Genomic DNA, 24,076 nt, shown 5'->3' with positions numbered 1-24,076 from the left:
GCATTGAAAATGAGCCGTGGATGGGTATTTCAGCATGACAATGACCCAAAACACACGGCCAAGGCAACAAAGGAGTGGCTCAGGAAGAAGCACATTAAGGTCCTGGAGTGGCCTAGCCAGTCTCCAGACCTTAATCCCATAGAAAATCTGTGGAGGGAGCTGAAGGTTCGAGTTGCCAAATGTCAGCCTCAAAACCTTAATGACTTGGAAAAGATCTGCAAAGAGGAGTGGAACAAAATCCCTCCTGAGATGTGTGCAAACCTGGTGGCCAACTACAAGAAACGTCTGACCTCTGTGATTGCCAACAAGGGTTTTGCCACCAAGTACTAAGTCATGTTTTGCAGAGGGGTCAAATACTTATTTCCCTCATTAAAATTCAAATCAATTTAGAACATTTTTGACATGCGTTTTTCTGGATTTTTTTGTTGTTATTCTGTCTCTCACTGTTCATATAAACCTACCATTAAAATTATAATTGCTAATTTCTTTGTCAGTTGGCAAACATACAAAATCAGCAGGGTATCAAATACTTCTTTCCCTCACTGTATGAGAGCTCGGGGTAAGCATTTACACCATAGGAACCTCCTTTGCCAGTAGCAAAATATGATAATTGTTTTTTACCCTTTTATCTGGCAACAAAACTGATACCTTTTTTTACAAGGAGTCATGTTTGCATTGACCACAAAACCTGCGGTCGGAATGCAAACAAAAAACGTTTTTATACCGTTGGAGTAACTGCTAGTATTACTGCGATAATGTGACAGCACACAAGGGGGGTGGCGAGCCGTTGCTATTTAAGGATGTCCTCAACCTCGGGCAGTGCGGTTCTCAAAACTTTTTTGGACCGCAGCAACACCCAGCAGATGCAAACACTTACGCGGATCACCCCTCCCCCCCACCCCTGGTGACATAACGCATTTACTCATCTCTAGGGTGCATTGGTGCCGAGATGTTAACTACCTCGCCTGCTATACAAGAGAACGTGGGTTCGATCCCGATCCCGACCCTGACTCCTGTTTATTTGGAGTACACACGTTTTGTCTCCCCGTGATCGCGTGAATTTGTCTCTGGTATCTCCGGTTTTCACCCTGCACATTCAAAATCAAGTATCACGCGTTTAGAGTGTTTGGCTGCTACTATAAATGTCTACGTGATGATACGCCACTTCGTTCAGCTATCATTTGTGGCCAGGTTTATTAATGAAAAAGAGCCACATTCCTCACTGGGTTTTACCTGGTAAAATACGTTTAGTTCGAAATTTCCAGGAATAGAAAATGATCAATATTACAACATGAAAAAAAAATTAAACAGAGCTATAAGATTTCGATTTAAAGATTTCGTGACTGCAGGGATTCATCTTCTTGGTTCTTTCGATAAAGTCACGTAGAAGGTAAATAATAAAATAATAAAAATAAAACATAATAAAATAATTCTCACGACGTTTCGGCTACAACGCAAGCAGCCGTCCTCAGGTGAAGAACAGGTCTGTCGGAAAGACAGCGTCTGAATGACGTCTGAATGACGTTGTCTTTCCGACAGACCTGTTCTTCACCTGAGGACGGCTGCTTGCCTTGTGGCCGAAACGTCGTGAGAATTATTTTATTATGTTTTATTTTTATTTTCATTTTATTTCCCTTCTACGTGACTTTACCGAAAGAACCAAGAAGAGAGCTATAAGATGTCTTTTTTTTGGTTTGGTGGGGGGGAGTATTTAGATCTTATGGTTCGGGTAGTTTAATTAGGGTAGTTTAACTAACTTCATTTTTTTTAATGAAACATCACGAGTAAAATATGAATGAATGTCCAAAACAAAAGGTATAATAAGCAGTGTCATTATTGTCCGGATCAACCTGCATTTTTATCAGAGCACCGCAGACCATCTGCAGGACTGTCGCGGACCACACTGAGAACCACCACTCTCGAGGAAGCCCAAGACCGGTTCAGACTACACTTGCCACTGATATACATGGAATTGAACCCAGGTTGCTTGGAAACGTAGCAATTTTTGTACCCCTCCCACACATACACATGTGCACACATACAAGACAAAGATCCCCCGTATTGCCTTAACAGACTGTTGGGGCAAGTGATGTTAGCGAACACCTGTGAAGGCCGGCACGGTACACGAGGGGTGGGGTGCCAGTACTACTCCTGGCTGCCTTTGTCTCCCTCTTGGAGATATTTATACACCGCACCAGGTACTATCTTGAGGCTGCGTAGACCTAGGGAAGGTCCAGGACCCGTTCAGATAATCGTCACTGGTGTTGGCCGTGAGCGGAAATCGAACTCGGATCGCTAGGTTTGTAGAGCAGCGCGCTAACCACTTGTCTCCCATGCACACACACACACACACGTGTTATTTAGCCATTCGATACAATTCATATCAAATCACAAATTGTATCCATTTTGACCATATTTGTGGCAGATAGTGCAGCCATGAAATTGTCTTTCCAGGGGCCTTGTTTATGGTTTACCAATAAGCCCATGCGTAAGTGTATTGTGCACAGACAACAGCATGCAGTAAAGGGCATTATTGAGAACCACCCTGCAGCAATTTTTTAAAATAACCGCTATGTATATTCACATCCATACTTATCTTATTGTGCAGTGCGTGGAAATGCATGCATCAGTCAAACTAGAGATACAATGGCATAGTAAAATGAAATAGCTGTGGAATATATACTTTTAACAATATAAACGGATAAAGCTGATGGAATATTAAAACGTGGCCTTTTTGTTACAATCATTGGGAAGCGCTTATTCTGATTGGGTGTCGGAGCCAACGGTGGAAATTCCACATTCGTGTTCGTTGGGGGATGCAATTATTGTTTTCCAAATGACAGCGACTGTTGATATCCAACAAAGTGGTGTTCAATTTATGTCCCAAATTATGGGCTGAGCTAACCTTCAAAACTGCTTTTTGCATCATGTTTCTTTCCTCCCCCGCACCTCCAATTAGCACGGTTGGCTGCGTATGGTGCGATAGAAGTTAAACATACATACCTGCACACGCCAGGGATTTTAAATATTAACGTTTTGATTGCGAGATGGTTGGTCTAATCATCACCACCCCTCCAGCCGGATCCCATAGACGCTCTACGTCGGTGTGATGCACGCATGTTTGTACAGTGCAATGTTGAAGAGTTTATAACGACGAAAAAAAATTATCCAGCTGTCCAAAAATACCATTGGGGCTCCCACTCGGTAGACAGGACTAAAGCGCACGTGCTGACTCCGCAATCCTGCCACACAGCGAGCAGCAGCACTCGAGCTGGGGTTCACTACGGATTTTAACAGCAAGCGGATGTCAATGAATAAATTAGTCACTGTTTAATCGGTAACTCTGTAAAATATGATTTCCATAATGTGGTTGTCTGATGTTGAGTCCATTAAACGTAAATAAATAAACATAAATAAATGTCAATCCACTGCTGAATGAAGATATCCCCATATCGTGGCAATCGTGGTTCGTGTCAATGTGGGTTAGTGATCGAGCTGGCCGGGGCGAGTTCAGATACCACTTGCAACTGGCCATGGCTCGGAATTTAACTCATGTTGCCAGCTCCAAAGGGCAGCGCCGTTTGTAAGTTCCTCTACACACAGATATGTTTCAAAAGCCAAGTCTGAAAATCTTGATGGTATTTAATAAAAAATATGATTAAATTAGCATTTAATTCAATGTTTAATTTTCATTTAATCAGGTGACAGCCCAATTGGACTAACTTTCTCTCTTCCAGAAAAGTCTTAGTCTAGCAAAGCACTTGTATTAACTTGACATGACGTATCGACGTGTTTTTCTCGATTAAATAAGCATTGTATGGCGGCCATATCCTTAATGATGTCGTAGAAACCCTACATCACTTTGTTGGCGGCCAACCTTTTGATTGGACAACCATTGCTCACTTCCTGTACCTGTCAACCGAAAGTGGTTTGCAATGTAGTTGTTAGTAATTGTGGATCAATGGGCTCAGACGATGACACAGGCCACTGTCTGAGGTGGTGTCACCTTGGCAAGTCATTGTTGCTCCTGAACAAATTGAACCTTTAATCCACACACACGCATGGCTGACCACCACGGAAGCTGACCAGCAGCCCGGTTCATCACAGCAACTTACTCATGCAGGAGACGTAGGGATGTATTAAAGCGGCGTGACATGTTATGCGCCACAAGCAGCGGCAATACAACATTTTCAATACAAATGGACTGTAAGGAGCATAAACCATTACGTGAACTCTGCTCATCCGCGCAGCGGTTTTTGGCTCACCATCGAACAAAGACGGTCACTGCATCACACGCTTTCAGATGCGCATCTGTGGCCATCTAGAACGCCCTTCCTTCCGATATTAGAAAAACACTGGAGCTATGCACATTCTATGTTGAATACCCATTTCTTTAGAATTGCATTTTGTCTTTAGTTTGTTGTCCTTCTGCCGTACCCGATTAGCATGGTTGGCTACGTACAATGCGAAATAAGTTAAACATACATACATAATATTTGCTGTGTGCCAAATAATAAAATGTAATGCGTAACATAATGCTCATGTTATTGTACATTTTCTGACATGTTATGCTTGAACCATACTGCTGTAGACAGAGTGCGGTGTTCAAATGCTCCCAATATGCAAGGTGATCAAGGTCTGCATACAGATACCAAACTGATGTTTAAAGCCCACCCTGCGTTCTTCCTCTTAACGGCTGATTGAATGTTGTGAAATAGATGGCTCCTCGTCTTACAGAGGAGAGTGAAAATATTTCACGTCAATTGAGATTGATTGCGGACATGCATTCACACGAAAGGTTGTTTCTGTAATTTATCCCCATTATTCGTGTGAGGTATCTATAAATGAATCATTCCGTTGGGTACATAACTCGACACTAATGGTTATTTATGTTGTTCATTGTATAGTTTTGCATCGACACCGAATTAGGACTCATATCTCACAGAGAGGAGGGGGTCCTTGCCGATAAACATCTGGCGGTTGAGCATTTGGTTCAAGCCGAGCCTGACTGCTGATGTGTTTGGCTGTGTCGGGTGGCAGCAGGCTTAATGACACATTTATATTTACGCGATCTATCGCACCCCCCCTCCCCTTATTATGGATAATATTGGTCGCGAAAGCCTACTACGTGTTACAATGTGTGCTTGTGTTGAACCAGTACTGCTGAAATTGTGCATTCCCGGACGGCTGTGTGGCTAATGGGATTTAGAAAAAAAATGCATATATTATATTTGTAATTGGAGAGGCAGATAGTATGTGAGGGTTGGTGGGCGTCTCATCGTCTGCGTATGTTTCCGTATTATCCCCTCCGTAGAATTGCAAGCCTGAGGTCGTGATAAAACAAAAAGTAGCCCACATTGGCAGTGCCCACATTGCCCACGGTGTGGCGCCGTAGATCGGTCCCGAGCTCCCAAACCTGCGCGCCCAACTCAAACAATGACAACCAAACAACGACAACCACAACAACCACAACCGTATCTATGGGACCTTTTTTCGTTGTTGTTGCCAGTACTATCGAAGTATTAAGAAAAAAAAAGAACATATTTTGCCCCGTCATGGAAATAAAATGGATGTTAAGATGTCCAAATGCCACTTACCTTTTTTTTCAAGCAATATCCATTAAGCACAGGCATACTTGTGGTAAAATAGGGATAAAAAACATGCAAATAAACATGCGTTGATAATAAGTAGTCCCTCGGTTAATGCTTGATAATACAAATTTTCTTCCTGGGTAGTACGTGTTATTTCGTAATTGCTTATGCCCAAAAAGTATAGAAAATGGCTATTATTCCCCACAAACTTTGCTTTTGTGACCAGGACAATAATATTTTGAAATTCACCTATTTTCAATGAAAAAACGGGCGAATTTGTGTCTTTTTGTTCACATAAAATCTGAAAAAACAACATATGAATCAAAATTAACATGTATTTATACTAAAGTAATACAAAAATGACTACAAAAGATTTAGAAGTGAATGATTTTTCGAGATTTATGATTACACTGTAAATCACTTTGTCGAACCAGCCCCCAAATGTAGTCTCCCATCATGTTCTCGTTATACTGTCCTTGGTAGCGGCGTTCAAAGTCCAGTATATCCTGGTGGAAGCGCTCGCCTTGCTCCGAGTATGATCCCATGTTCTTGAATTTATCAAGATGAGCATCAAGGATATGGACTTTGAGGGACATCCTACAGCCCATTGTTATGTAGTTCTTCACCAGTCTCAACCAGCTCCACATAGTTATCGACCTTGTGATTGCCCAGGAAGCCACAAAGCTGTTCCAAGCCGCTTTCTCCTTACTAGTGAGCTTCTTGAGGAATTCATTGCACTCCTGGATCTTCATTATTTGTGGTCCGACGAAGACACCGGCTTTGACCTTTGCCTCAGACAACTTGGGGAAGATGTTTTTAAGGTACTTGAAGGCTGCCGACTACTTATCTACAGCTCTGACAAATTGTTTCGTAAGGCCCAATTTTACGTGCAGTGGTGGCATCAGCACCTTCCGGGGGTCCACCAGTGGCTCCCACGTGACATTGTTCCTCCCCACAGAGAACTAGGTCTGCTGTAGCCAGTCGCGCCTGTGGCAGTGTGCCTTGGTGTCCCTGCTGTCCGAAAAGCAAAGATAGCAGGGAAACTTGGTAAAACCGCCTCGGAGACCCATCAGGAATTACACCATTTTGAAGTCTCCGATGACCTCCCAGCCATATTCATCATACTTCAAGGCGTCCAGCAAGGTCCTGATGCTGTTGTAATTCTCTTTGAGGTGCACCGAGTGAGCCAGGGGAAGAGACGGGTACTTGTTACCATTATGGAGCAGCACGGCTTTGAGGCTCCTGGATGAGCTGTTAATGAAGAGGTGCCACTCATTCTGGTTGCAGGCGATTCCGATTGCCTTGAACAGACTGGTCACATTGTGGCAGAAGCAGAGTTCATCTTGACGGGTGAAGAACCTGCAAAGAGGTTGGTGACGCTTCTTCTGATCTGCGACTTGCAGGTTTTTATTCAACAAGTTCTACTGCTTGAGCCTTGACGTCAAAATCTCGGCATTGGACTTGGTGAGACCAAGATATCTGATCAAGTCGTTCAGGTCTTTTTGGTTTGGGGTAGTGTGGGTTTCTCTCCTCAGCTCCACTTCTGAAATTGTCATCTGGATCTACAACGTCTTCCTCACTCTCTGACTTGCTGCTCTCTACTAAAGATGGTTGCTCTCCGAAGGAGTGGGTAAGGTGAGCTCATGGCAGTGTGGCATCGGGGCGATGGATTAAGGAAGGTCTGAATACGTGATAGCAGGTGCATTCTTGCCAGTCTGACATTTGGAAGGGTCCACTATGCAGAAGTAGCAGTTGCTTGAGTGGTCAGTGGGTTTCTGCCAAATTCTTGGGATAGCGAACTTCATGGCTCTCATTTCCCCTCTGTACCATCCTACAAAAATACATTTATTTCACCCATGACTAATGTGTAAGAGATTCTCAAAAAAATCATATATGATACATTTTTTCAAAAACATTCAAAATCGTAAAACATTTTAAAATTAAAAACTTTTTATTTTAATTATTACGAATTTTATAAAATTCCGAGCAACTATTGTCCATCTTATCTTCCAGAGTTTTTTTGCATTGCTCGCAGGTTAAATGAGGTGCCCAGGTTTTGTCTTGATCCCCGACAGGCATACCGAAATATGCCTTGTAGGCCTTGTACATCTTAGCAGATGCTTCCACAGAGTACTTTTTTGCTCTTGTCTTGATAAATTGGCCGCAGACATCACAAAATGCGTCTGCCGGATGCTTGCAGCATCTTGATGCCATCTCAGAAAAATGCAGATATGTATCCACTTAGGCAGCTGGAACTAAACTGAACTGGTGGGCTTAAGGCCCCTGTATTTATACTACTATTTATATTACTGGAAAGTTCTGGAATGTTCTAGAAGTTACTCCAAGTTTACTCAGCACTGAATATATTTGGAATGTTTTGGAAAATAGGTAAATTTCTAAACATCACTGTTCTGGTCACAAAGCAAAGTTTGTCAGGAATAATAGCCATTTTCTATACTTTTGAGGCAAAATCAATAAGGAAATAACACGAATTACTCAGGAACAACAAATAAATACAAATTTGTTACATTGTAATCCGTTTCACGAAAATTACTCTGAACCGAAGTAACTCTTAATCGAATATGGGAATTGCATGTTAAAAGCATTAAACGCATTGGCCGAAATTGGCGCCCACGTGAAAAACGTAACCGTTACCATTAATCAGAACTTTAACGTTAAGTCGAAACCATGGGGTCCTATGCGAGGCAAAACATGAGCCGAAAAACCGTCAACTGATTATGTCACTGTTAACCGAGGGACCACAGTATATGCAATGTCTTTAAAACCGATTGGCCTACACCAGAGACAACCATCTCATCTCCCTCGCGAGAAAGAGAGACACCCCAACGTCATCGCACCCCCCTGGCTTTCACATTTCACGATCCACCTCCCAACTCGCTGGTGTTAACTCATCAACCGCCTCGGGACAACCGAACGGGCCCGATGCGCGAAACATCTCCTTCATACAACGAGGACACAAGCTACCAAGTCGTGCCATTGTGGCTATGCAACCCAAGCAACACTGTGGGCCGTCTGGTATACTAAAGGGGACACCTTAAGGGATACAGTGAAGGAAACAAGTATTTGATACCCTACTGATTTTGTACGTTTGCTCACTGACCAAGAAATTATCAGTCTATAATTTTAATGGTAGGTTTATTTGAACAGTGGGAGACATAATAACAACAACAAAATCCAGAAAAACGCATGTCAAAAATGTTATAAATTAATTTGCATTTTAATGAGGGAAATAAGTATTTGACCCCCTCTCAATCAGAAAGATTTCTAGATCCCAGGTGTCTTTTATACAGGTAACGAGCTGAGATTAGGAGCACACTCTTAAAGGGAGTGCTCCTAATCTCAGCTTGTTACCTGTATAAAAGACACCTGTTCACAGAAGCAATCAATCAGACTCCAAACTCTCCACCATGGCCAAGACCAAAGAACTTTCCAAGGATGTCAGGGACAAGATTGTAGACCTACACAAGGCTGGAATGGGCTACAAGACGATCGCCAAGCAGTTTGGTGAGAAGGTGACTACAGTTGGTGCAATTATTCGCAAATAGAAGAAACACAAAAGAAGTGTCAATCTCCCTCAGCCTGGGGCTCCATGCAAGATCTCACATCGTGGAGTTGCAATGATCATGAGAACGGGGAGGAATCAGCCCAGAACTAGACGGGAGGATCTTGTCAATAATCTCAAGGCAGCTGGGACCATAGTCACCAAGAAAACAGTTGGTAACACACTACGCCATGAAGGACTGAAATCCTGCAGCTCCAGAAAGCACATATAAATGCCCGTCTGAAGTTTGCCAATGAACATCTAAATGATTCTGAGGACAACTGGGTGAAAGTGTTGTGGTCAGATGAGACCAAAATGGAGCTCTTTGGCATCAACTCAACTCGCCGTGTTTGGAGGAGGAGGAATGCTGCTTATGACCCCAAGAACACCATCCCCACCGTCAAACATGGAGGTGGAAACATTATGCTTTGAGGGTGTTTTTCTGCTCAGGGGACAGGACAACTTCACCGCATAAAAGGGACGATGGACGGGGCCATGTACCGTCAAATCTTGGATGAGAACCTCCTTCCCTCTGCCAGGGCATTGAAAATGAGTCGTGGATGGGTATTCCAGCATGACAATGACCAAAAACACACGGCCAAGGCAACAAAGGAATTGCTCAAGAAGAAGCACATTAAGGTCCTGGAGTGGCCTAGCCAGTCTCCAGACCTTAATCCCATAGAAAATCTGTGGAGGGAGCTGAAGGTTCGAGTTGCCAAACGTCAGCCTCGAAACCTTAATTACTTGGAGAAAATCTGCAAAGAGGAGTTGGACAAAATCCCTCCTGAGATGTGTGCAAACCTGGTGGCCAACTACAAGAAACGTCTGACCTCTGTGATTGCCAACAAGGGTTTTGCCACCAAGTACTAAGTCATGTTTTGCAGAGGGGTCAAATACTTATTTCCCTCATTAAAATGCAAATCATTTTATAACATTTTAACATGCGTTTGCCTGGATTTTGTTGTTGTTATTCTGTCTCTCACTGTTCAAATAAACCTACCATTAAAATTATAGATTGATCATTTCTTTGTCAGTGGGCAAACGTACAAAATCAGCAGGGGATCAAATACTTTTTTCCCTCACTGTATAGCAGCCACTGTGTGAGGGACGTAAAAAAGACAAAGATCCCCCGTATAGCTTTCACAGATTGTTGGGGCAGGTGCTGTTAACAAGCAAATATGAAAGCTAGAGAGGCACACGAGGGAATGGGTGGCCAGCACAACGCCCGGCCGCCTTTGTCTCCCTAGTGGCAATGTTTACACACCAAACCGGGTACTTGTTTGAGGCTGAGTCTACCTCGGGGAGGCCCAGGTCCGGTTCAAATAATCGTCACTGGTACTGACGGATCCTTGGGACATTCTGCCTACAGGAAAGCCACCCACACAGATTCCTACTTGAAACCGGATTCCCACCACCACCCATCTCAAAAGAATTATCTCATCAAAACGCTATACCACAGAGCCCATGGCATTTCTGACCAACACCACCTGGCCGGTGAATTAAGACATGTACATCGGGCCCTCAGGATGAACGGATACTCTGACCGCACTATCTGCCAAGCTGTTTCTCCCACCACACAGAAACAGCCACATGAAACTCTGACCAAAACTATCACGTTACCATACATAGCAGGCGTGACCAAAACGATCTCCAAAATTCTAAACAAACATAAGATCCAAATCCGATTCAGTACAGTGCATAAAATCCGTGATCTGATTCCATCTGTGAAGGATGTCGTTCCTGACTTACAGTATCCTGGAGTCTACACATTGAGTTGCATTTGTGGTGATTGCTACATTGGAGAAACGAAACGTCATATCTCTGATTGTGTCCGCGAGCACAAGTCAGATCTGAAACACGGCAGAACTGATTCTTCGGCCGTTGCCGATCATTGCTACAACTCGGTGGGCTCTCATGAAATTGTCTTTTCCGAGACCAACGTTCTCTGAAAACCTCCTGGCTACCATCAAAGGTTTGTACACGAAGCCATACAAATATACAAACACAGACATAATTTCAACCGTGATGATGGTTACAAACTGAGTAATCATTGGAAAGATGTGATTAACCATGCAAAAAAGATTTAACTACACTTATTTGGCCAATCTTATTTGACAGACAACTATTAAAGGTTATTGATAGACAGCCAGGCTTGTTTTACCATGTTTAGTTGTTTATTTTTTCACACTATTGTTATGTAGGCCAGGCTTAGTCACAAACCGTACCTATCCATAACAAAGGCTCACCCTCTTAGGCCTCACCTTACCATATGAATAAAAAGTGTGCCGTACTTGGCCCTTCCCCCTCTCCAACCATTATATATACGGAGTGGTAGCTCTTGCAATCTCTCATTTACTTGATACAGCTGTCGTGGCTGTGACGGTTCCACCTGAAGACGGAAGCTTGTGTTGCCTCCTAAACGTCGTGATTTTTATTTATTTTACTTTTATTAATTTTAATGTTTTACCTACGTGACTTTACCGAAAAACCTAAGAATATGAATCCTTGCAGTCACGAAAGCTTCAAATCTAGGGCTTCCCTTCGCTGTCAATATCTCTGTGCTGGTGATGTCAAAAACCAGGGAGGTCAGCAAACAAAAAAACAAGAGCCATTTCTGGGGGAGAATTCGGTACAAAAAGGAACACCTCTACAGTGTTGCAAGAGGCGCAATGCATGTGATGAATACGAGACGGTGGTGCTTAATGAATAATATGACGAAGCGGTCCTTAAAGAGCTGGCATGCGGCTCCGAAGCCGCAGGTTTCCAACCCCTGACAATGGGGTTGCTGAGCAAAGTCTCGCACGTAATCAGGCCAGCCTTTTGTAAAGGCATTTTGAACGATTTTAAATGTACACAGTGCCGCGTATAGATCTGTCGTCAGCATTGGTAATACTTTAAGAAGTGATTGTGAAGAGAGAGAGACCTAAAGGTCACGGCTACGACAACGCACAAATTCAAAGATGGACGTCCGTTGTATTTATAGCTTACAATGCATGCCATCGAATCGCGTGACAAAGGATTCTTAATATTTTGTTAAAAACGCAACACAAATTTTACGCAAATCAACAAAAATTCACCAAACAAAATAATTGCCTACGAATCCCAAAGATGGGCTCTCGTGTTTCCAATCCCCAGGAGAGGCTACTACGCTCAGCACAATTAAACCGGGAGAACCGAAGCGATTGTTAAGATAGATCTCTGGAATGATTCAGAATCTTTATATTAGAGGAATTTGAGCGATAAAGATCTTTTTCACAGATGTACAATAGGGGCGAATCCGAACGTTACAACAACAAACTATACGAAAACACAATAGAAGTGCAATATATAGGAAAGGAATACAAATCACAAAATATAAATATCTTTTTTTTCAGGTAAAGCCCACTGAGCTATTAGCTTATATTTCAGAAGCGACCTGTCCAGATATAATGCTACACAAAGTCGCTTATCACATGCACAAGTATATCAGCCAAATAATCTAAATACTGTAAACACATGTTTCTAAATGTTGGTGAGGGAACTGGAGGACCTGGAGAAAAATCCATGCGACCACAGAGAGAACGTGCAAACTCGAAATATACAGGCGTCAGGGTCGAACCCCCGAATCGTAACAATTCATATTATCTCGAGAGGTACAGATTGCTCCACCCCAACTGAAGGTCAGAATTATTTACAAGGGGTAGAATGGTCGTGGAGTATGGTCAAACAGCCTTTACGGTCAACATAGCTTGGGGGGTTGTGACCATTACATACAAGTATTGTTTCTTAATTACTTAAACGCAATTACTATTTCAAGGTGTGCATTTCTGTAATTTTTTTACCCATTCGCAATTGGCTGAAATGAGGTCACACGGTGTTTGACCTTGGTCTATGGCCAGGGGTTGGCAACCAACATACCAAATAAGCCTTTTTTTCGAATTCAGAAGAAAATAACAACTCAATATTTCAAGAGTCGCACAATGCACGCGAATAAAATCACGAAGCAGCAGTTCCTTAAAGAGCTGCATGCGGCTCCGGAGCCTGCAGGTTGCCGACCCCTATCCATGGCAATGCTAAGCACTGAGCAGCTAGCAGCAGCTTAGGCGCACGCCGACGGTTGAGGGTTTAATGTAGTCAAGTGCATTGCCCTCTTCTTTGTGAGCTCTATACGCCTTTTGTTATTTTAAATGTCTCGGGCAGATAAGGGCTCTGACTGGTTCACTGCGTGGGAGATGGCATCTCAGTGGGAACGGTATGGAGTAACGTTGATGTTCGAATGACGGCAGTATTTCTGCTGATGGGTTCAAGGGGAGGGTCAGTCTGGGGCAATTGATGCAGGGAGCGATTCGCCAAAAATTACAATGGGGGAGAGAAAATAGAAAGGCTTTCACCGAGCCACAACCGACCGGTGTAGTAAAGTATGGTCAAAGAGACCCCCACGACCGACACACATACTGACACATAATTGCATGTTATAATTTCACAGGTGCTTTTGCCTGGAAGTGTAACATGCACTTGAAAGTAATACGGATGCATTTTTCCTTGGCAAGCCCCACTGAGTCTCAACTCTTTTTTTAGGAGGGTCCTGCTACTTTGCAATGTTTGGCCAATTCCAATAACGAGTCTGGCTTCGTGTGGGAGGAAACGAGAGAAGCCGGAGAAAACCCACGAGGCACGGGAGAGGGTGACACTCACACCTCTCCACATATATATTCGAGGTTCCACTGCTGTACTTCCATATCCTGGTGACCGCACAGCCAGCCCCAATCCGACAGCACGAGCTGTTTGGCCAGTGCTTGAATGAGAGACTTTGCAAACAAATTCAAGACCCACGGAAATCACGCCCCCCCCTAAACCCCACACCCCAGATTGAACCTGACCTTTCACGGGAAAAGCAGTGCTCTGATAATAACAATTATATTAGATTCAAATACACATTTTTTTGAATCACAGGAGGTACAGAATCTACTTTGCAAACAACACCTGCAATATTTTTTCCTGGGAATGAATTCGAGTTGTAAGTCAAACATCGGAATGGCTTCACATGGCTGCTCGCGATGGTGGAAGAGTTAATGGGAACGGGAGTGGAACGTTACGCTGCCACACAACCTGCCACTATCTAACGGAGTTCGTGTGCACATCTTATCTGTGGGTAATCACCCATTTAACCAACATTAACTTCCGATCATCGCGTAAGTATCGTTAATTTGATCTCTCACAAAGTCTTAAGTCCACCACACCGACGTGCAAAGATTAAACTCGAATATACTTAAAACGAGCGCAGCGATTCACACCACTGCTAAAACAGCTGTTGGCATTCAGCAATGTGTCACGTCAGAATCGTGATTGAAGTGGACTTAGATGACATTACTTACCGCACAAACAAAAGTGTTTGGGAAATTTAAAACTCTTTTCTTCGGCCATTTCATACGTAACCCCAGTTATCCACCCGAGTCGTTGCAGAGTTCGCAAAAACTCCTGAAAACCTGCAGCCCTAATCTTCCAATTATCTGCCATCATCCTCGACTTCTTGCAATTGCCCGCAGTGTTTTACACGGCGAAGAGGTGTCGTGCGCCTCAAACATTCTCTTCGCAATTATCTGCAAATTTTATTTTGCGCGAGTTAGTGGAGAGTAAGTTTCCCATGTTGGATTTCGCCACCAATATTATCCATAGAGGTGTTTTGGGCTATTTCGCGTAAATAGAAATGTTTCGTTAAACCCACCACCCGACACAGCCAATTAGTAAGGTTTGACACATAAACAAACATGCCAATTAGTTACTAAATCAGCGCACCGGTGTGTTGGAGGTTAAACCTACAACACTTACAATTCGAGTAAGACGTGTCGCCAGTAATGATAACCAGCCTCACGAGGCAAAATTCTTGCTTACTAATTGGCTGTGTCGGATGGTGATGGGTTTAACAATACATATTTAGGCAATCCAGCCCACAAAAAACTTTATTGTGGATGAGTGGAGTAAATTAGCAAGATATACCCACGGGGATAACAGGATCCGCGAAATGGGTCCTGCACATCACAGCGGGGATTAGGAGTTCTCCCATACAGATAATTTCACCTGAATGATAATTATGATAACGTCTCCCCATGGTGGCGAGATTTTAATTACCACGTCTGGTATACAGGAGGTGTGGGTTCGATCCCGAGCCTGACGTCTGTATATTTGGAGTTTGCATGTTATTCCCGTGGTCGCTTGGATTTTTCTCTGGGTCCTCTGGGTTTTCCCTCCACATTTAGAAACATGATTTTAGATTATTTGCCTGCTATGAATTTCCACGTGATAAACCACTTCGTTGAGCTATCATTTTTGGCCACGTCCCTTTTGAAAAGAGCAATATAGCTTAGTGAGCCTCACCTGGTAAAATAAAAATATCTGATCTCGTCCGGGAGCAAAACCACCACACGAGCTCCACTCATCCTCGCAGTGGCTTTTGGCTGGCCATTGAACAAAGGCGGTCATCACGTGCTTTCATATGCGCTTCTATGGCCCTCTTGGATCACTCTTCCACCCGATATTATAAAGCAACTGGAGCTTTGCACTTTTAAATAATCTCAATGGAAAACTAATTTCTTTCGAAAAGCTTTTTGTGTCTAGTGTGTTGTCCTTCCCCCCCCGCATCTACAATGAGCACGGTTGGCTACGTACGGTGCGAAAGAAGTTCAATATCCGTGCACACATTTAAATGAAGGGGTTGTCAACACCTTTAGCAGCGATGATGAAGGTGATATGTCCACTTGGCTGCAGTGTGGCTAAGCGCATCGCGGCCGTGTGTATGCTGCAAGCACTGTGTGGGTTGCACACTCTGCACTAGCTGTGCCCCCTCCGCACGCTGCTCCCGCCGCGAGGCGGAATGAGGCTCGGCATGCACGCGGCACGCCGAGCGCTTTGCCACGCGAGCAATGATTGATCGGCATTATATGCAGTGCATCGGCGCACCTGTAAAATAGGCACCGAATTTTTTTTGCCAAATATCGCAGCGCATGACCCTCCTAAAAGTATCTCAGAGACCCAGCGAGGCTTTCCTAGACATATAACGGACGTTGCCATGGGTCGTTATTTTTTTATTGGAATATTCGGCCAAAAATATTTGTGCGTTTAACTTTACGCGTACATTATTTATCGCGCGTTGTTTCACGTGTAATATTTGATGGAATATCACAACTCTTCAGCGTGCCACTGACTGCTTCCATCAGAAAACGTCTCCTGCTGAGATGAGACAGCCAGACAGATTTCTGCCAGGCATTCATTCCTGGCGCTAAGGTGGATATATCAAACCCTTACTTTTAAAACAAGAAGAGCCAGCTCCAAAGCCGCTCTGCCCCTGCTTACGATGTGCACACTGGACACGTACACGGAAAGTAAGTGGCATAACAATAACCCTGCAGGGGGCACAGCGATGTTTACTTGTGTGCCTGCTGCCGTGACTCGGGTGAACAATGTGTAGCTGGAAGCGAGGCCGTGGTTTTAAACTACGAGCAGCTACGTATGTTGAACTTCTTTTGTGCTATTCTTAAGTACGGGGGAAGGACAAAAAACTAAAGAATAAAAGCAATTATACATAAATTAGTTTTCAAACGAGATATGAAGATGCATTGCTCTAGTGGCTTCCTAAAATCGGAATGAAGACCATTCCAGATGGCTGCGCAAGCGCATCTGAAAGCATGCGATGCATAGACCGTCTTTGTTCGATGGCCAGCGAAAAGCCGCTGTGATAATGACCGGAATTCGCGTGATGGTTTATTCTCCTACATTAATGTCGTAGCTACCAGAAATTAGCCACGCAAATTTCACATCCTACAACACCAAGCCAGGGGGTGGATCCAAACGGGAGGCTATGGGGACGATTTCCCCCACATTGAGGCCCAGAATATTTGAGGTTTACCAGAGAAAATGCGCTGAATGTTTGTTTTACTAATGCATCATCGCTGATAAAGGTGTTGACAATCTCCTCATATAAACTAAGCTACAATAAGTGTATTTTACGAGGTAAGGCCCACTTAGCTATTAGTTATTTTTCAGAAGTGATCTGGCCACAAAGGAGAGCTCAATGAAGTGGCTCATCCTCACGTGGACATTTATAAGCAGCCCACCAATCTAAAAGCATGATGGTGATTCTAAATACAGAGGGAAAAAACAGAGGACCTGGAGAAAAATCAACGCGACCACAGGGAGAACATGCAAACTCACACCTCCGATGAGCACGGTTGGCTACGTGCCAGCCAGGCCCCGAGGGCAGCCAGTCCCCGAGGCCTGGCTGCCACTGCCCCTTGGACTCCTCGGTGCTGCCCCTGGACTTCTCGGCACCGCCCGTAGGACTATTTGGTGCTGCCCCTGGGACTCCCTGGTGCTGCCCCGGGGACTACTCGGTGCTGCCCCTAGTACTGTCTAGCACTGGCCCTGGGACTGCCTGGCACTGCCCCTGTAACTTTTCGGCACTGCCCCTAGGCCTGCCTGGCATTGCTCCTGGGACTCCTCGGTGCTGCCCCTGGTACTGCCAAGCACTGCACCTAGGCCTGCCTGGCACTGCTCCTGGGACTCCTCGGCACTCCCCCGGGGACTGCCTGGCAATGCCTCTTGCACTCCTTGGCTCTGCCCCTGGAACTTATCTGCGCTGCCCTTGGGACGGACTCCTTCAAACTGCCCCTGAGACTCCTCGGTGCTGCCCCTGGAACTCCTCTGCGCTACCCCTGGTACTGCCTGGCGCTGCCCCTCGGACTCCTCTGCGCTGACCCTGGGACTACCTGGTCCTGCCCCTGCGACTACTCGGTGCTGCCCCTGGGACTACTCGGTGCTGCCCCTGGAACTGCCCCTGGGGGCTCTTTGGGCACCATTTGCGCCGCCCGCATGGACGCGGCACATGCCGCGGTGTCTCTCTCTCTCCCCCACTGCGCATAGCCACTGCCCTCATCTCCCCCTTCCCATTTCGCCTTCTTCCATGATGTTCTCCCTCACCTACTTGAGATTTAGCTCTATTAAGGTGCGATACTAATATGAATGGTTGTTGTCTGAGAATAGGGCTGCAGCATGTTGAGAGCTGTATGCGTCACGGCAACGTTCGCAATTGTTGGAATGTTCGCGATTCGGACGTAAGCGTGTTTGTGATGATGACCGCTAAAATGCTAAGCCGGTTGATGCAACTCCTGTTAATGTGGCTCATGCTGCAAGGTTGAATTTGAACGACATGAGAAAAGCAATTAAGCACATATCAGCATTTGGAAGGATAAGTGTGGGAACAGTTCATTTAATAACCCATGACAATTTGAAAAGTCCCATAAGGTGTGTATTTTGGCTGCCAAAATTTAACAGAAGACAATAAATCACACCGAATTCACGAATGTCACGCTTTAACCGCCAGCCTCTGATGCTCATGCAATTATTACTTTTTTGCCTCTCATCATTTGCACCAATTCAACTCGGATTCGTCATTACGAGCCAAAGTAAGCGTCATAAGCAGTAACAAAACGCCCAGGTTTTCTAGTGACGAAACAAATTCAAGTCCCAACTTTCTGCTAGAAAGGTGATGGCAGGATTTTTATTTATTCAGACACTCAACATCCAAATGAGAGTCGTCTTCTGAGAAGATCAACAGGCGAGTTCCTAAGTGGTTCGTATTGCGACTTGTTGGAAACAAATTGAAGCCTGACATTTATTATAAATGTCGCGGGCCGCTGACGGAAAGGGTGTGTGAATTGTCTCGCTCGTGCTTGGTGGTGGTGGGTTTTTTTCTAGGTACTCCAATTTCGGGTGTTACGGTGGCGATATGTTTACTACCTCGACTGATATACAGGAGGTCGTAAATTCGATCCCAACCCTGACGCATTTTGTATGTTTTCCCTGTAGTCACGTGGAATTTTCTCTGGGTTCCCCGGTTTTCCCCTCCACATTTAGAAACGTGGGTATAGAGTATTTGGCTGCTCTACATTTCCACATGATAAGCCATAATTTATGATAGCCAGGTCGCTTCTGAAAAAGAGTTTGATAGCAGCTCAGTGGGCCTTACCTGGTAACATAAAAAGTTGAATTTTAGTTTCTCCCACAAGAAACCAAATATCCGAATGTATCAGGATCCTCCTGAAAAATGGAGTCTTGAGAATCAGCAAGGCTTTTCTGGGTAAACGATGGGCATTGTTGTTGCCTCTGTGACACTGCTCAATGCAGCCGTTGAAAGTGTTTTTGAAGGTTAAAACTCTTCTGAGACCGGCTGGACAGATTTAGGTGTAAAATAAAACAAATGACAGTTTTCATTTTGTGGTTAATACACCGGCAGTCATGACTAGGGCGGCCTGCTGGATCCGAACTGCCAACTTTTGCAGCAATCTGCGAACATGTGACCCCCTAATAAAATCGGCATTATGTAAACGGCGGCAAAATCCAAATGACGTGCACGTAGCATGCCGGACAATGCCATTGGATTTGCGGCGCAACCGTGACCTCCCTGGTATGTAAAATCACTGCAGCGTGCGCGGGTCACGTGGTTAGGTGAAGAACAGGCAGTTACGAGGACTCGTTAACCGCACCGCATCTGCGGTGTGGTTAACAAATGCCTACTCATAGAACGCGAAGGAGGATGCAGCAGTGCGGTCCACTGCATGCATAATGTCCTCTGTGTCGAAATTAAAACACACCACTGGCCCTTACAAAACAATACATTATGCATTTCTTTGTGTTGTGTTATTAATTATTTTAGGCGAATAGGCTCCTGTATACATTACCGATGTTAAACTCAACTGTCTCCTTGTTAATTGTGGAAATGTCCACACTGCCACATGCCAATGTCATTATACCCCATGCAGCATCAAACGACCACAAGTCCCATGAGATGGAACAATTGTCACAACTCACGTGCTCTTTATGGGATAATTTTACACAAGTCTCGGGCAAGTTATTCCAAAAACAAAGTGAATACGTTCGAGAAAACTCCGATTCAAGTAAAAGAAGACACTTTAATGAGAGGAATGCATAAAAGTACTCACCTCCTATCAATTACCAAGGTCAAGGAAACTGGATTATTTTTCTGAACCCATCGTATTGAAGCAGATGAAGTGTGACGAGTCAAAGTGTCCTAATTCTTAGTGTTGGTGGTCCTAAGTCAACTGTGGAAACTCCACATTCTTGTGGTGGGTGCGAGCTTATCTAAAGGTCAACCTCCAACAGACAACACAATACTCATTTAACTGACCCCAGAAGGATGATCGGTTGAGTTAAGCCCAACTGAGGCTTCAACGATGAACCTCACGTCTTTAAAGTCAATCTCTCTGATCCAGGCTTCTCATTGTCATAATTAAATTTGTGCATTTCTCACGAGGTACAGCATACCTATCCACGATACCTAAATATGTAGAACACAACTACTATGTAGAACACAATCGCAATCATTTGTAATCAAAACTTGTAAGGACATGGCCGCGTGTCACCGTCAGTGTGCAAACAAGGTGGGGAGTAGTGCTGTGCTCTCTCCCACTTCAGCACAAAAACATTCTTGCTGTGGTTTACCCACCTGATGATGATGATGATTACTTGTGTTGCAATCCAAACGTCGTGATTTATTTTATTTTATACCTACGTGACTTTACCGAAAGAACCAAAGAATATAGTGCTGTGATTGTTTGGCTAAACGTAAATGACAGTATATATATCACAGCACGTCAGTGATCGCCAATAGTCATTAGTATCATGACAATATGACTGTGCCTATGTGCGTGCATGCATGACACAGTAGGGGGCACATGTGGTGCATCGGCCAGTCATCTCAGTCAGTCAACCCATTGCACCCGTGACCTCCTGCCAGCTGGCTTCGACACTTCACGTGGCCTTAACGTGCACATAGCCTGGCACAAGCACCGTGGTGATGCCACTGCCACTTAGTGGCGAATAGTGGTTGTTATTGTTGCATACATGAGGATATTGCTTTAATGGCGCATCTCTTAGTGTTGTTCCATCAGTTCAACCAGGACAAAATGTAATCTTGGACTTTGCATAGGGAATGCCCTGTTGTTTATCAAATACAAGGTCAGATAAAATATAGATGTATTTATATAATACATTCTAATTCTCACGTAACATTGTAAGAAATCATCATAGTGGCTTGTAAGCACCACTGGAATGTTTTTGTTTGTGCATATATATCGTTACCTGGGCTAGCCAGCAGCTTAGAAAATAACGGTGCCACCATTTTAAAACGTTCAGCCGTAAAGCATTATCAGATCTAGAAAGGTAGCATTGTTTTTAGAGGGCACAGCTTGCAATGGGGAAGGTTGCGAGATTAAATCTTGGCGGATTTGCAACTGCTCTTTATTCTCCCAGGGTCAATAAATTGAGTACCGCTTTGTGGAGTCAACAGTAGATGTCATATGGAATAACTCGCCCCTGCCATATAAATGTGGAATTTGGACCATTGGCTCACAGCTGTATCAGGGGATGAGCCCTGAAACAAGCTTCTTGGAGTGGGAAACCACATGGACGTTTAAAGTGTATTTCATCGTGCAAATGTAGACCAGTTTAAGCATGATCAGGGTCCATCATTTCATTACAGCCCTGCCACCCTAATGCCACAATTTCGGCCAGAAGTTTCCATGAAATCAATCAACTTCACCTCAAACCACCGGGCCTCCATATAAAATAATTGCAATGCCTCAAGGAATTTAAAGCAAATTAGCATTATGTCCCACTGATGAGAGAGAAAAAAATAACAGTCCTTCATTAAAGTTTAAATAAACGTCAGTTTTTTTGTTGATGTTGTCGCTTGCGTAGTTTACCATCAAGTTGTAACTGCCGGTGTAAGCAATGGACACACATCTCCAATGCACCCGCTACAGCACGTTGAACTAATCTCAGCAGCATGGCAGCGGGTGTACAAATTCATGACTCTCACCTCATGGTGTACAAGAGGGTGCCATCCTCCATGATCCTGAGCAGCTTGTTCGGCGTGGTCATGTTGTGGGCCACAGACTTCTTCCCGTTATAGAAGAAGGTGTCAGGTGTCCAAATTTTGCTGGCCATCATGTTGTTGAGGGGCAGCACTCCCATGGGCCCCTGGAACTTCAGCCGCTCATCCTTCCAGTTTTGTCGGAAAAACATGTCGATGGTGTACTCCTGTTTGAAACAAAGACACAGATCCCCCCACCCCCCACCCCCATATAGCCTTTACCAGACTGTTTGGGCAAGTGCTGTTACCGAGTAGCACCTATGAAGGCCGGAACGGCACTCGAGGAGGTGGGTGAAGCAGCACCACGCCTTGGCAATGTTCACACACTGCAGTAGGTACTAATTTGAGGTTGAGTCGACATAGGTGATGCCCATGCCCAGTTCGGATAATCGTCACTGGCGTTGGCCATGAGCGGGGATCGAACTCGGGTCACCGGGTTTGTAGGTGCAGCACAGCACTAACCGCTACACCACCGATCCCCATTACTCGTGTTTGAGCACACACAGGGTAAAGAAGCAGCCCTGAAAATTATCTCCCATGACACTGCTGGCAAAGAACTTCCTCAAGAAAGCTACCACAAATTTTTTTGGAGTTTTGGGCTGCGGATGTAAGGATTTTTGCCCACACGGATGATATTATCAAAGTTGTCGTGACCCACGGGGTGGGGAAAGTCATCGGATTTGCAGATGTTGGGAGATTCACTGTGTCACAACACGTCTGTCAATGCGAGTTGGTAAAGTGAGGGCACAGGACTGGCCACTGGTGTTCGTGGTGGTCACGAATCGAACTCAGGTCGCTGGTTTAATAGTACATTCTACAAATTGTTGCGCAAGGTGACGTGATTTGTGACGATTTTTATTTTACACAACGAAGTTCATTACTTTAACTAGGCGAGAATTATTTTAACCAGGTAAGATGTTTGAGGCAGAAGCTGCTTCTGTATGAGTCAGCAGGACTTAAATACAAGTGTATGTGCAGGATGCTCAGAATTTGTTGACGAGATACGGTAATCAGAACATGGCTATAACACGTTGTAGATATACTCAGAAGAGATTGTGATGTGTGTGCAGAGTGGAAGAGGACAGATAATCGCATTACACGTGGTTTAATCTCGTTTATAATTAAATTATTGATTAACTTTGTTCATTTTAAACATTGATGCACTGCAGGTCCCCCGGGACAATGCCTGGCTCGACGAGCCTTCCTACCTGGGTGTCTGCACCTCTCTCCGGGCAAGGACACCTGGGAGAGACCAGGTAGGTCCTGGTCACTCATCATAATCATCATTACCCATGATCTATCCACTGATGAATGAAGAACAATTTGACATCATGAATTTGTGTGCTGCCTGACCCACATGATCCTGTTTCTCCATGTTAATCCTAAACATGCATCTCTCCATAGTTGCGTCTTCTCCATTCTCTGTGCACTTGTGTATGGTAATCGAAATTACGCATAAAATGTGCATATGTTCTCTCATACCCATGTTCCCCTTTCTGATGATTCTCAACGTAATTCCGGGTGTGCACCTCGGCACGCTTCTTTGCACACTTTCCATGTCATTTTGATTATGTTTTTGATCTATATGCGATAACACGTAATATGTTTTTTTTACATAAGCAAACGTGTACTTTTTCATGTGAGGGACTTTTCTTAGTGGTCTATTGTTAACATCAGTTGATTTCTTGCCTCAACCTCTTGATGTTCAACCTTGTCAGCATTCAAAACACTCGATTGTCTTTACAGTCCATAAAATCAAATGGCATGGAATTGTGCACTCTAAATATTTACATTTTGCTGATTAGCCACCATTCCTATTTGAGTTTGACCTTTCAAGATTGCTTTGTTTAATCCACGCGAGTGGCTCAAAAAACAACGAGTCTCATTTGTAAGAGTGGCCTGGCTCACAAATTGAGACAAGCCAACACATAAACAATGCAGGCAAACAGAAATCCAGACAAAACAACCAAATAGAGCAGAATAAATTTGAAAAGAGTA

The 24,076-nt window shown here is 44.3% G+C and overlaps 1 protein-coding gene across 4 annotated transcripts in view; it reads right to left on the bottom strand.

Moving 5' to 3' along the window:
• Nucleotides 1–24,076, bottom strand: part of LOC133349878 (gamma-aminobutyric acid receptor subunit alpha-1-like) — a 124,502-nt gene that overhangs the window by 84,847 nt on the left and 15,579 nt on the right. For all 4 annotated transcript variants that reach the window (XM_061563699.1, XM_061563697.1, XM_061563700.1 and 1 more), the window contains one exon: nucleotides 22,025–22,245. In XM_061563699.1, the coding sequence (XP_061419683.1) occupies nucleotides 22,025–22,245 (221 nt within the window). The remainder of the gene's footprint in view (nucleotides 1–22,024; nucleotides 22,246–24,076) is intronic.

This window comes from Lethenteron reissneri, chromosome 32 (genome assembly GCF_015708825.2).
Source record: "Lethenteron reissneri isolate LAM-NWPU_2019-01 chromosome 32, ASM1570882v1, whole genome shotgun sequence".
NCBI classification, from domain to species: Eukaryota; Metazoa; Chordata; class Hyperoartia; order Petromyzontiformes; family Petromyzontidae; genus Lethenteron; species Lethenteron reissneri.
This window is presented reverse-complemented; position numbering and strand designations above follow the sequence as displayed.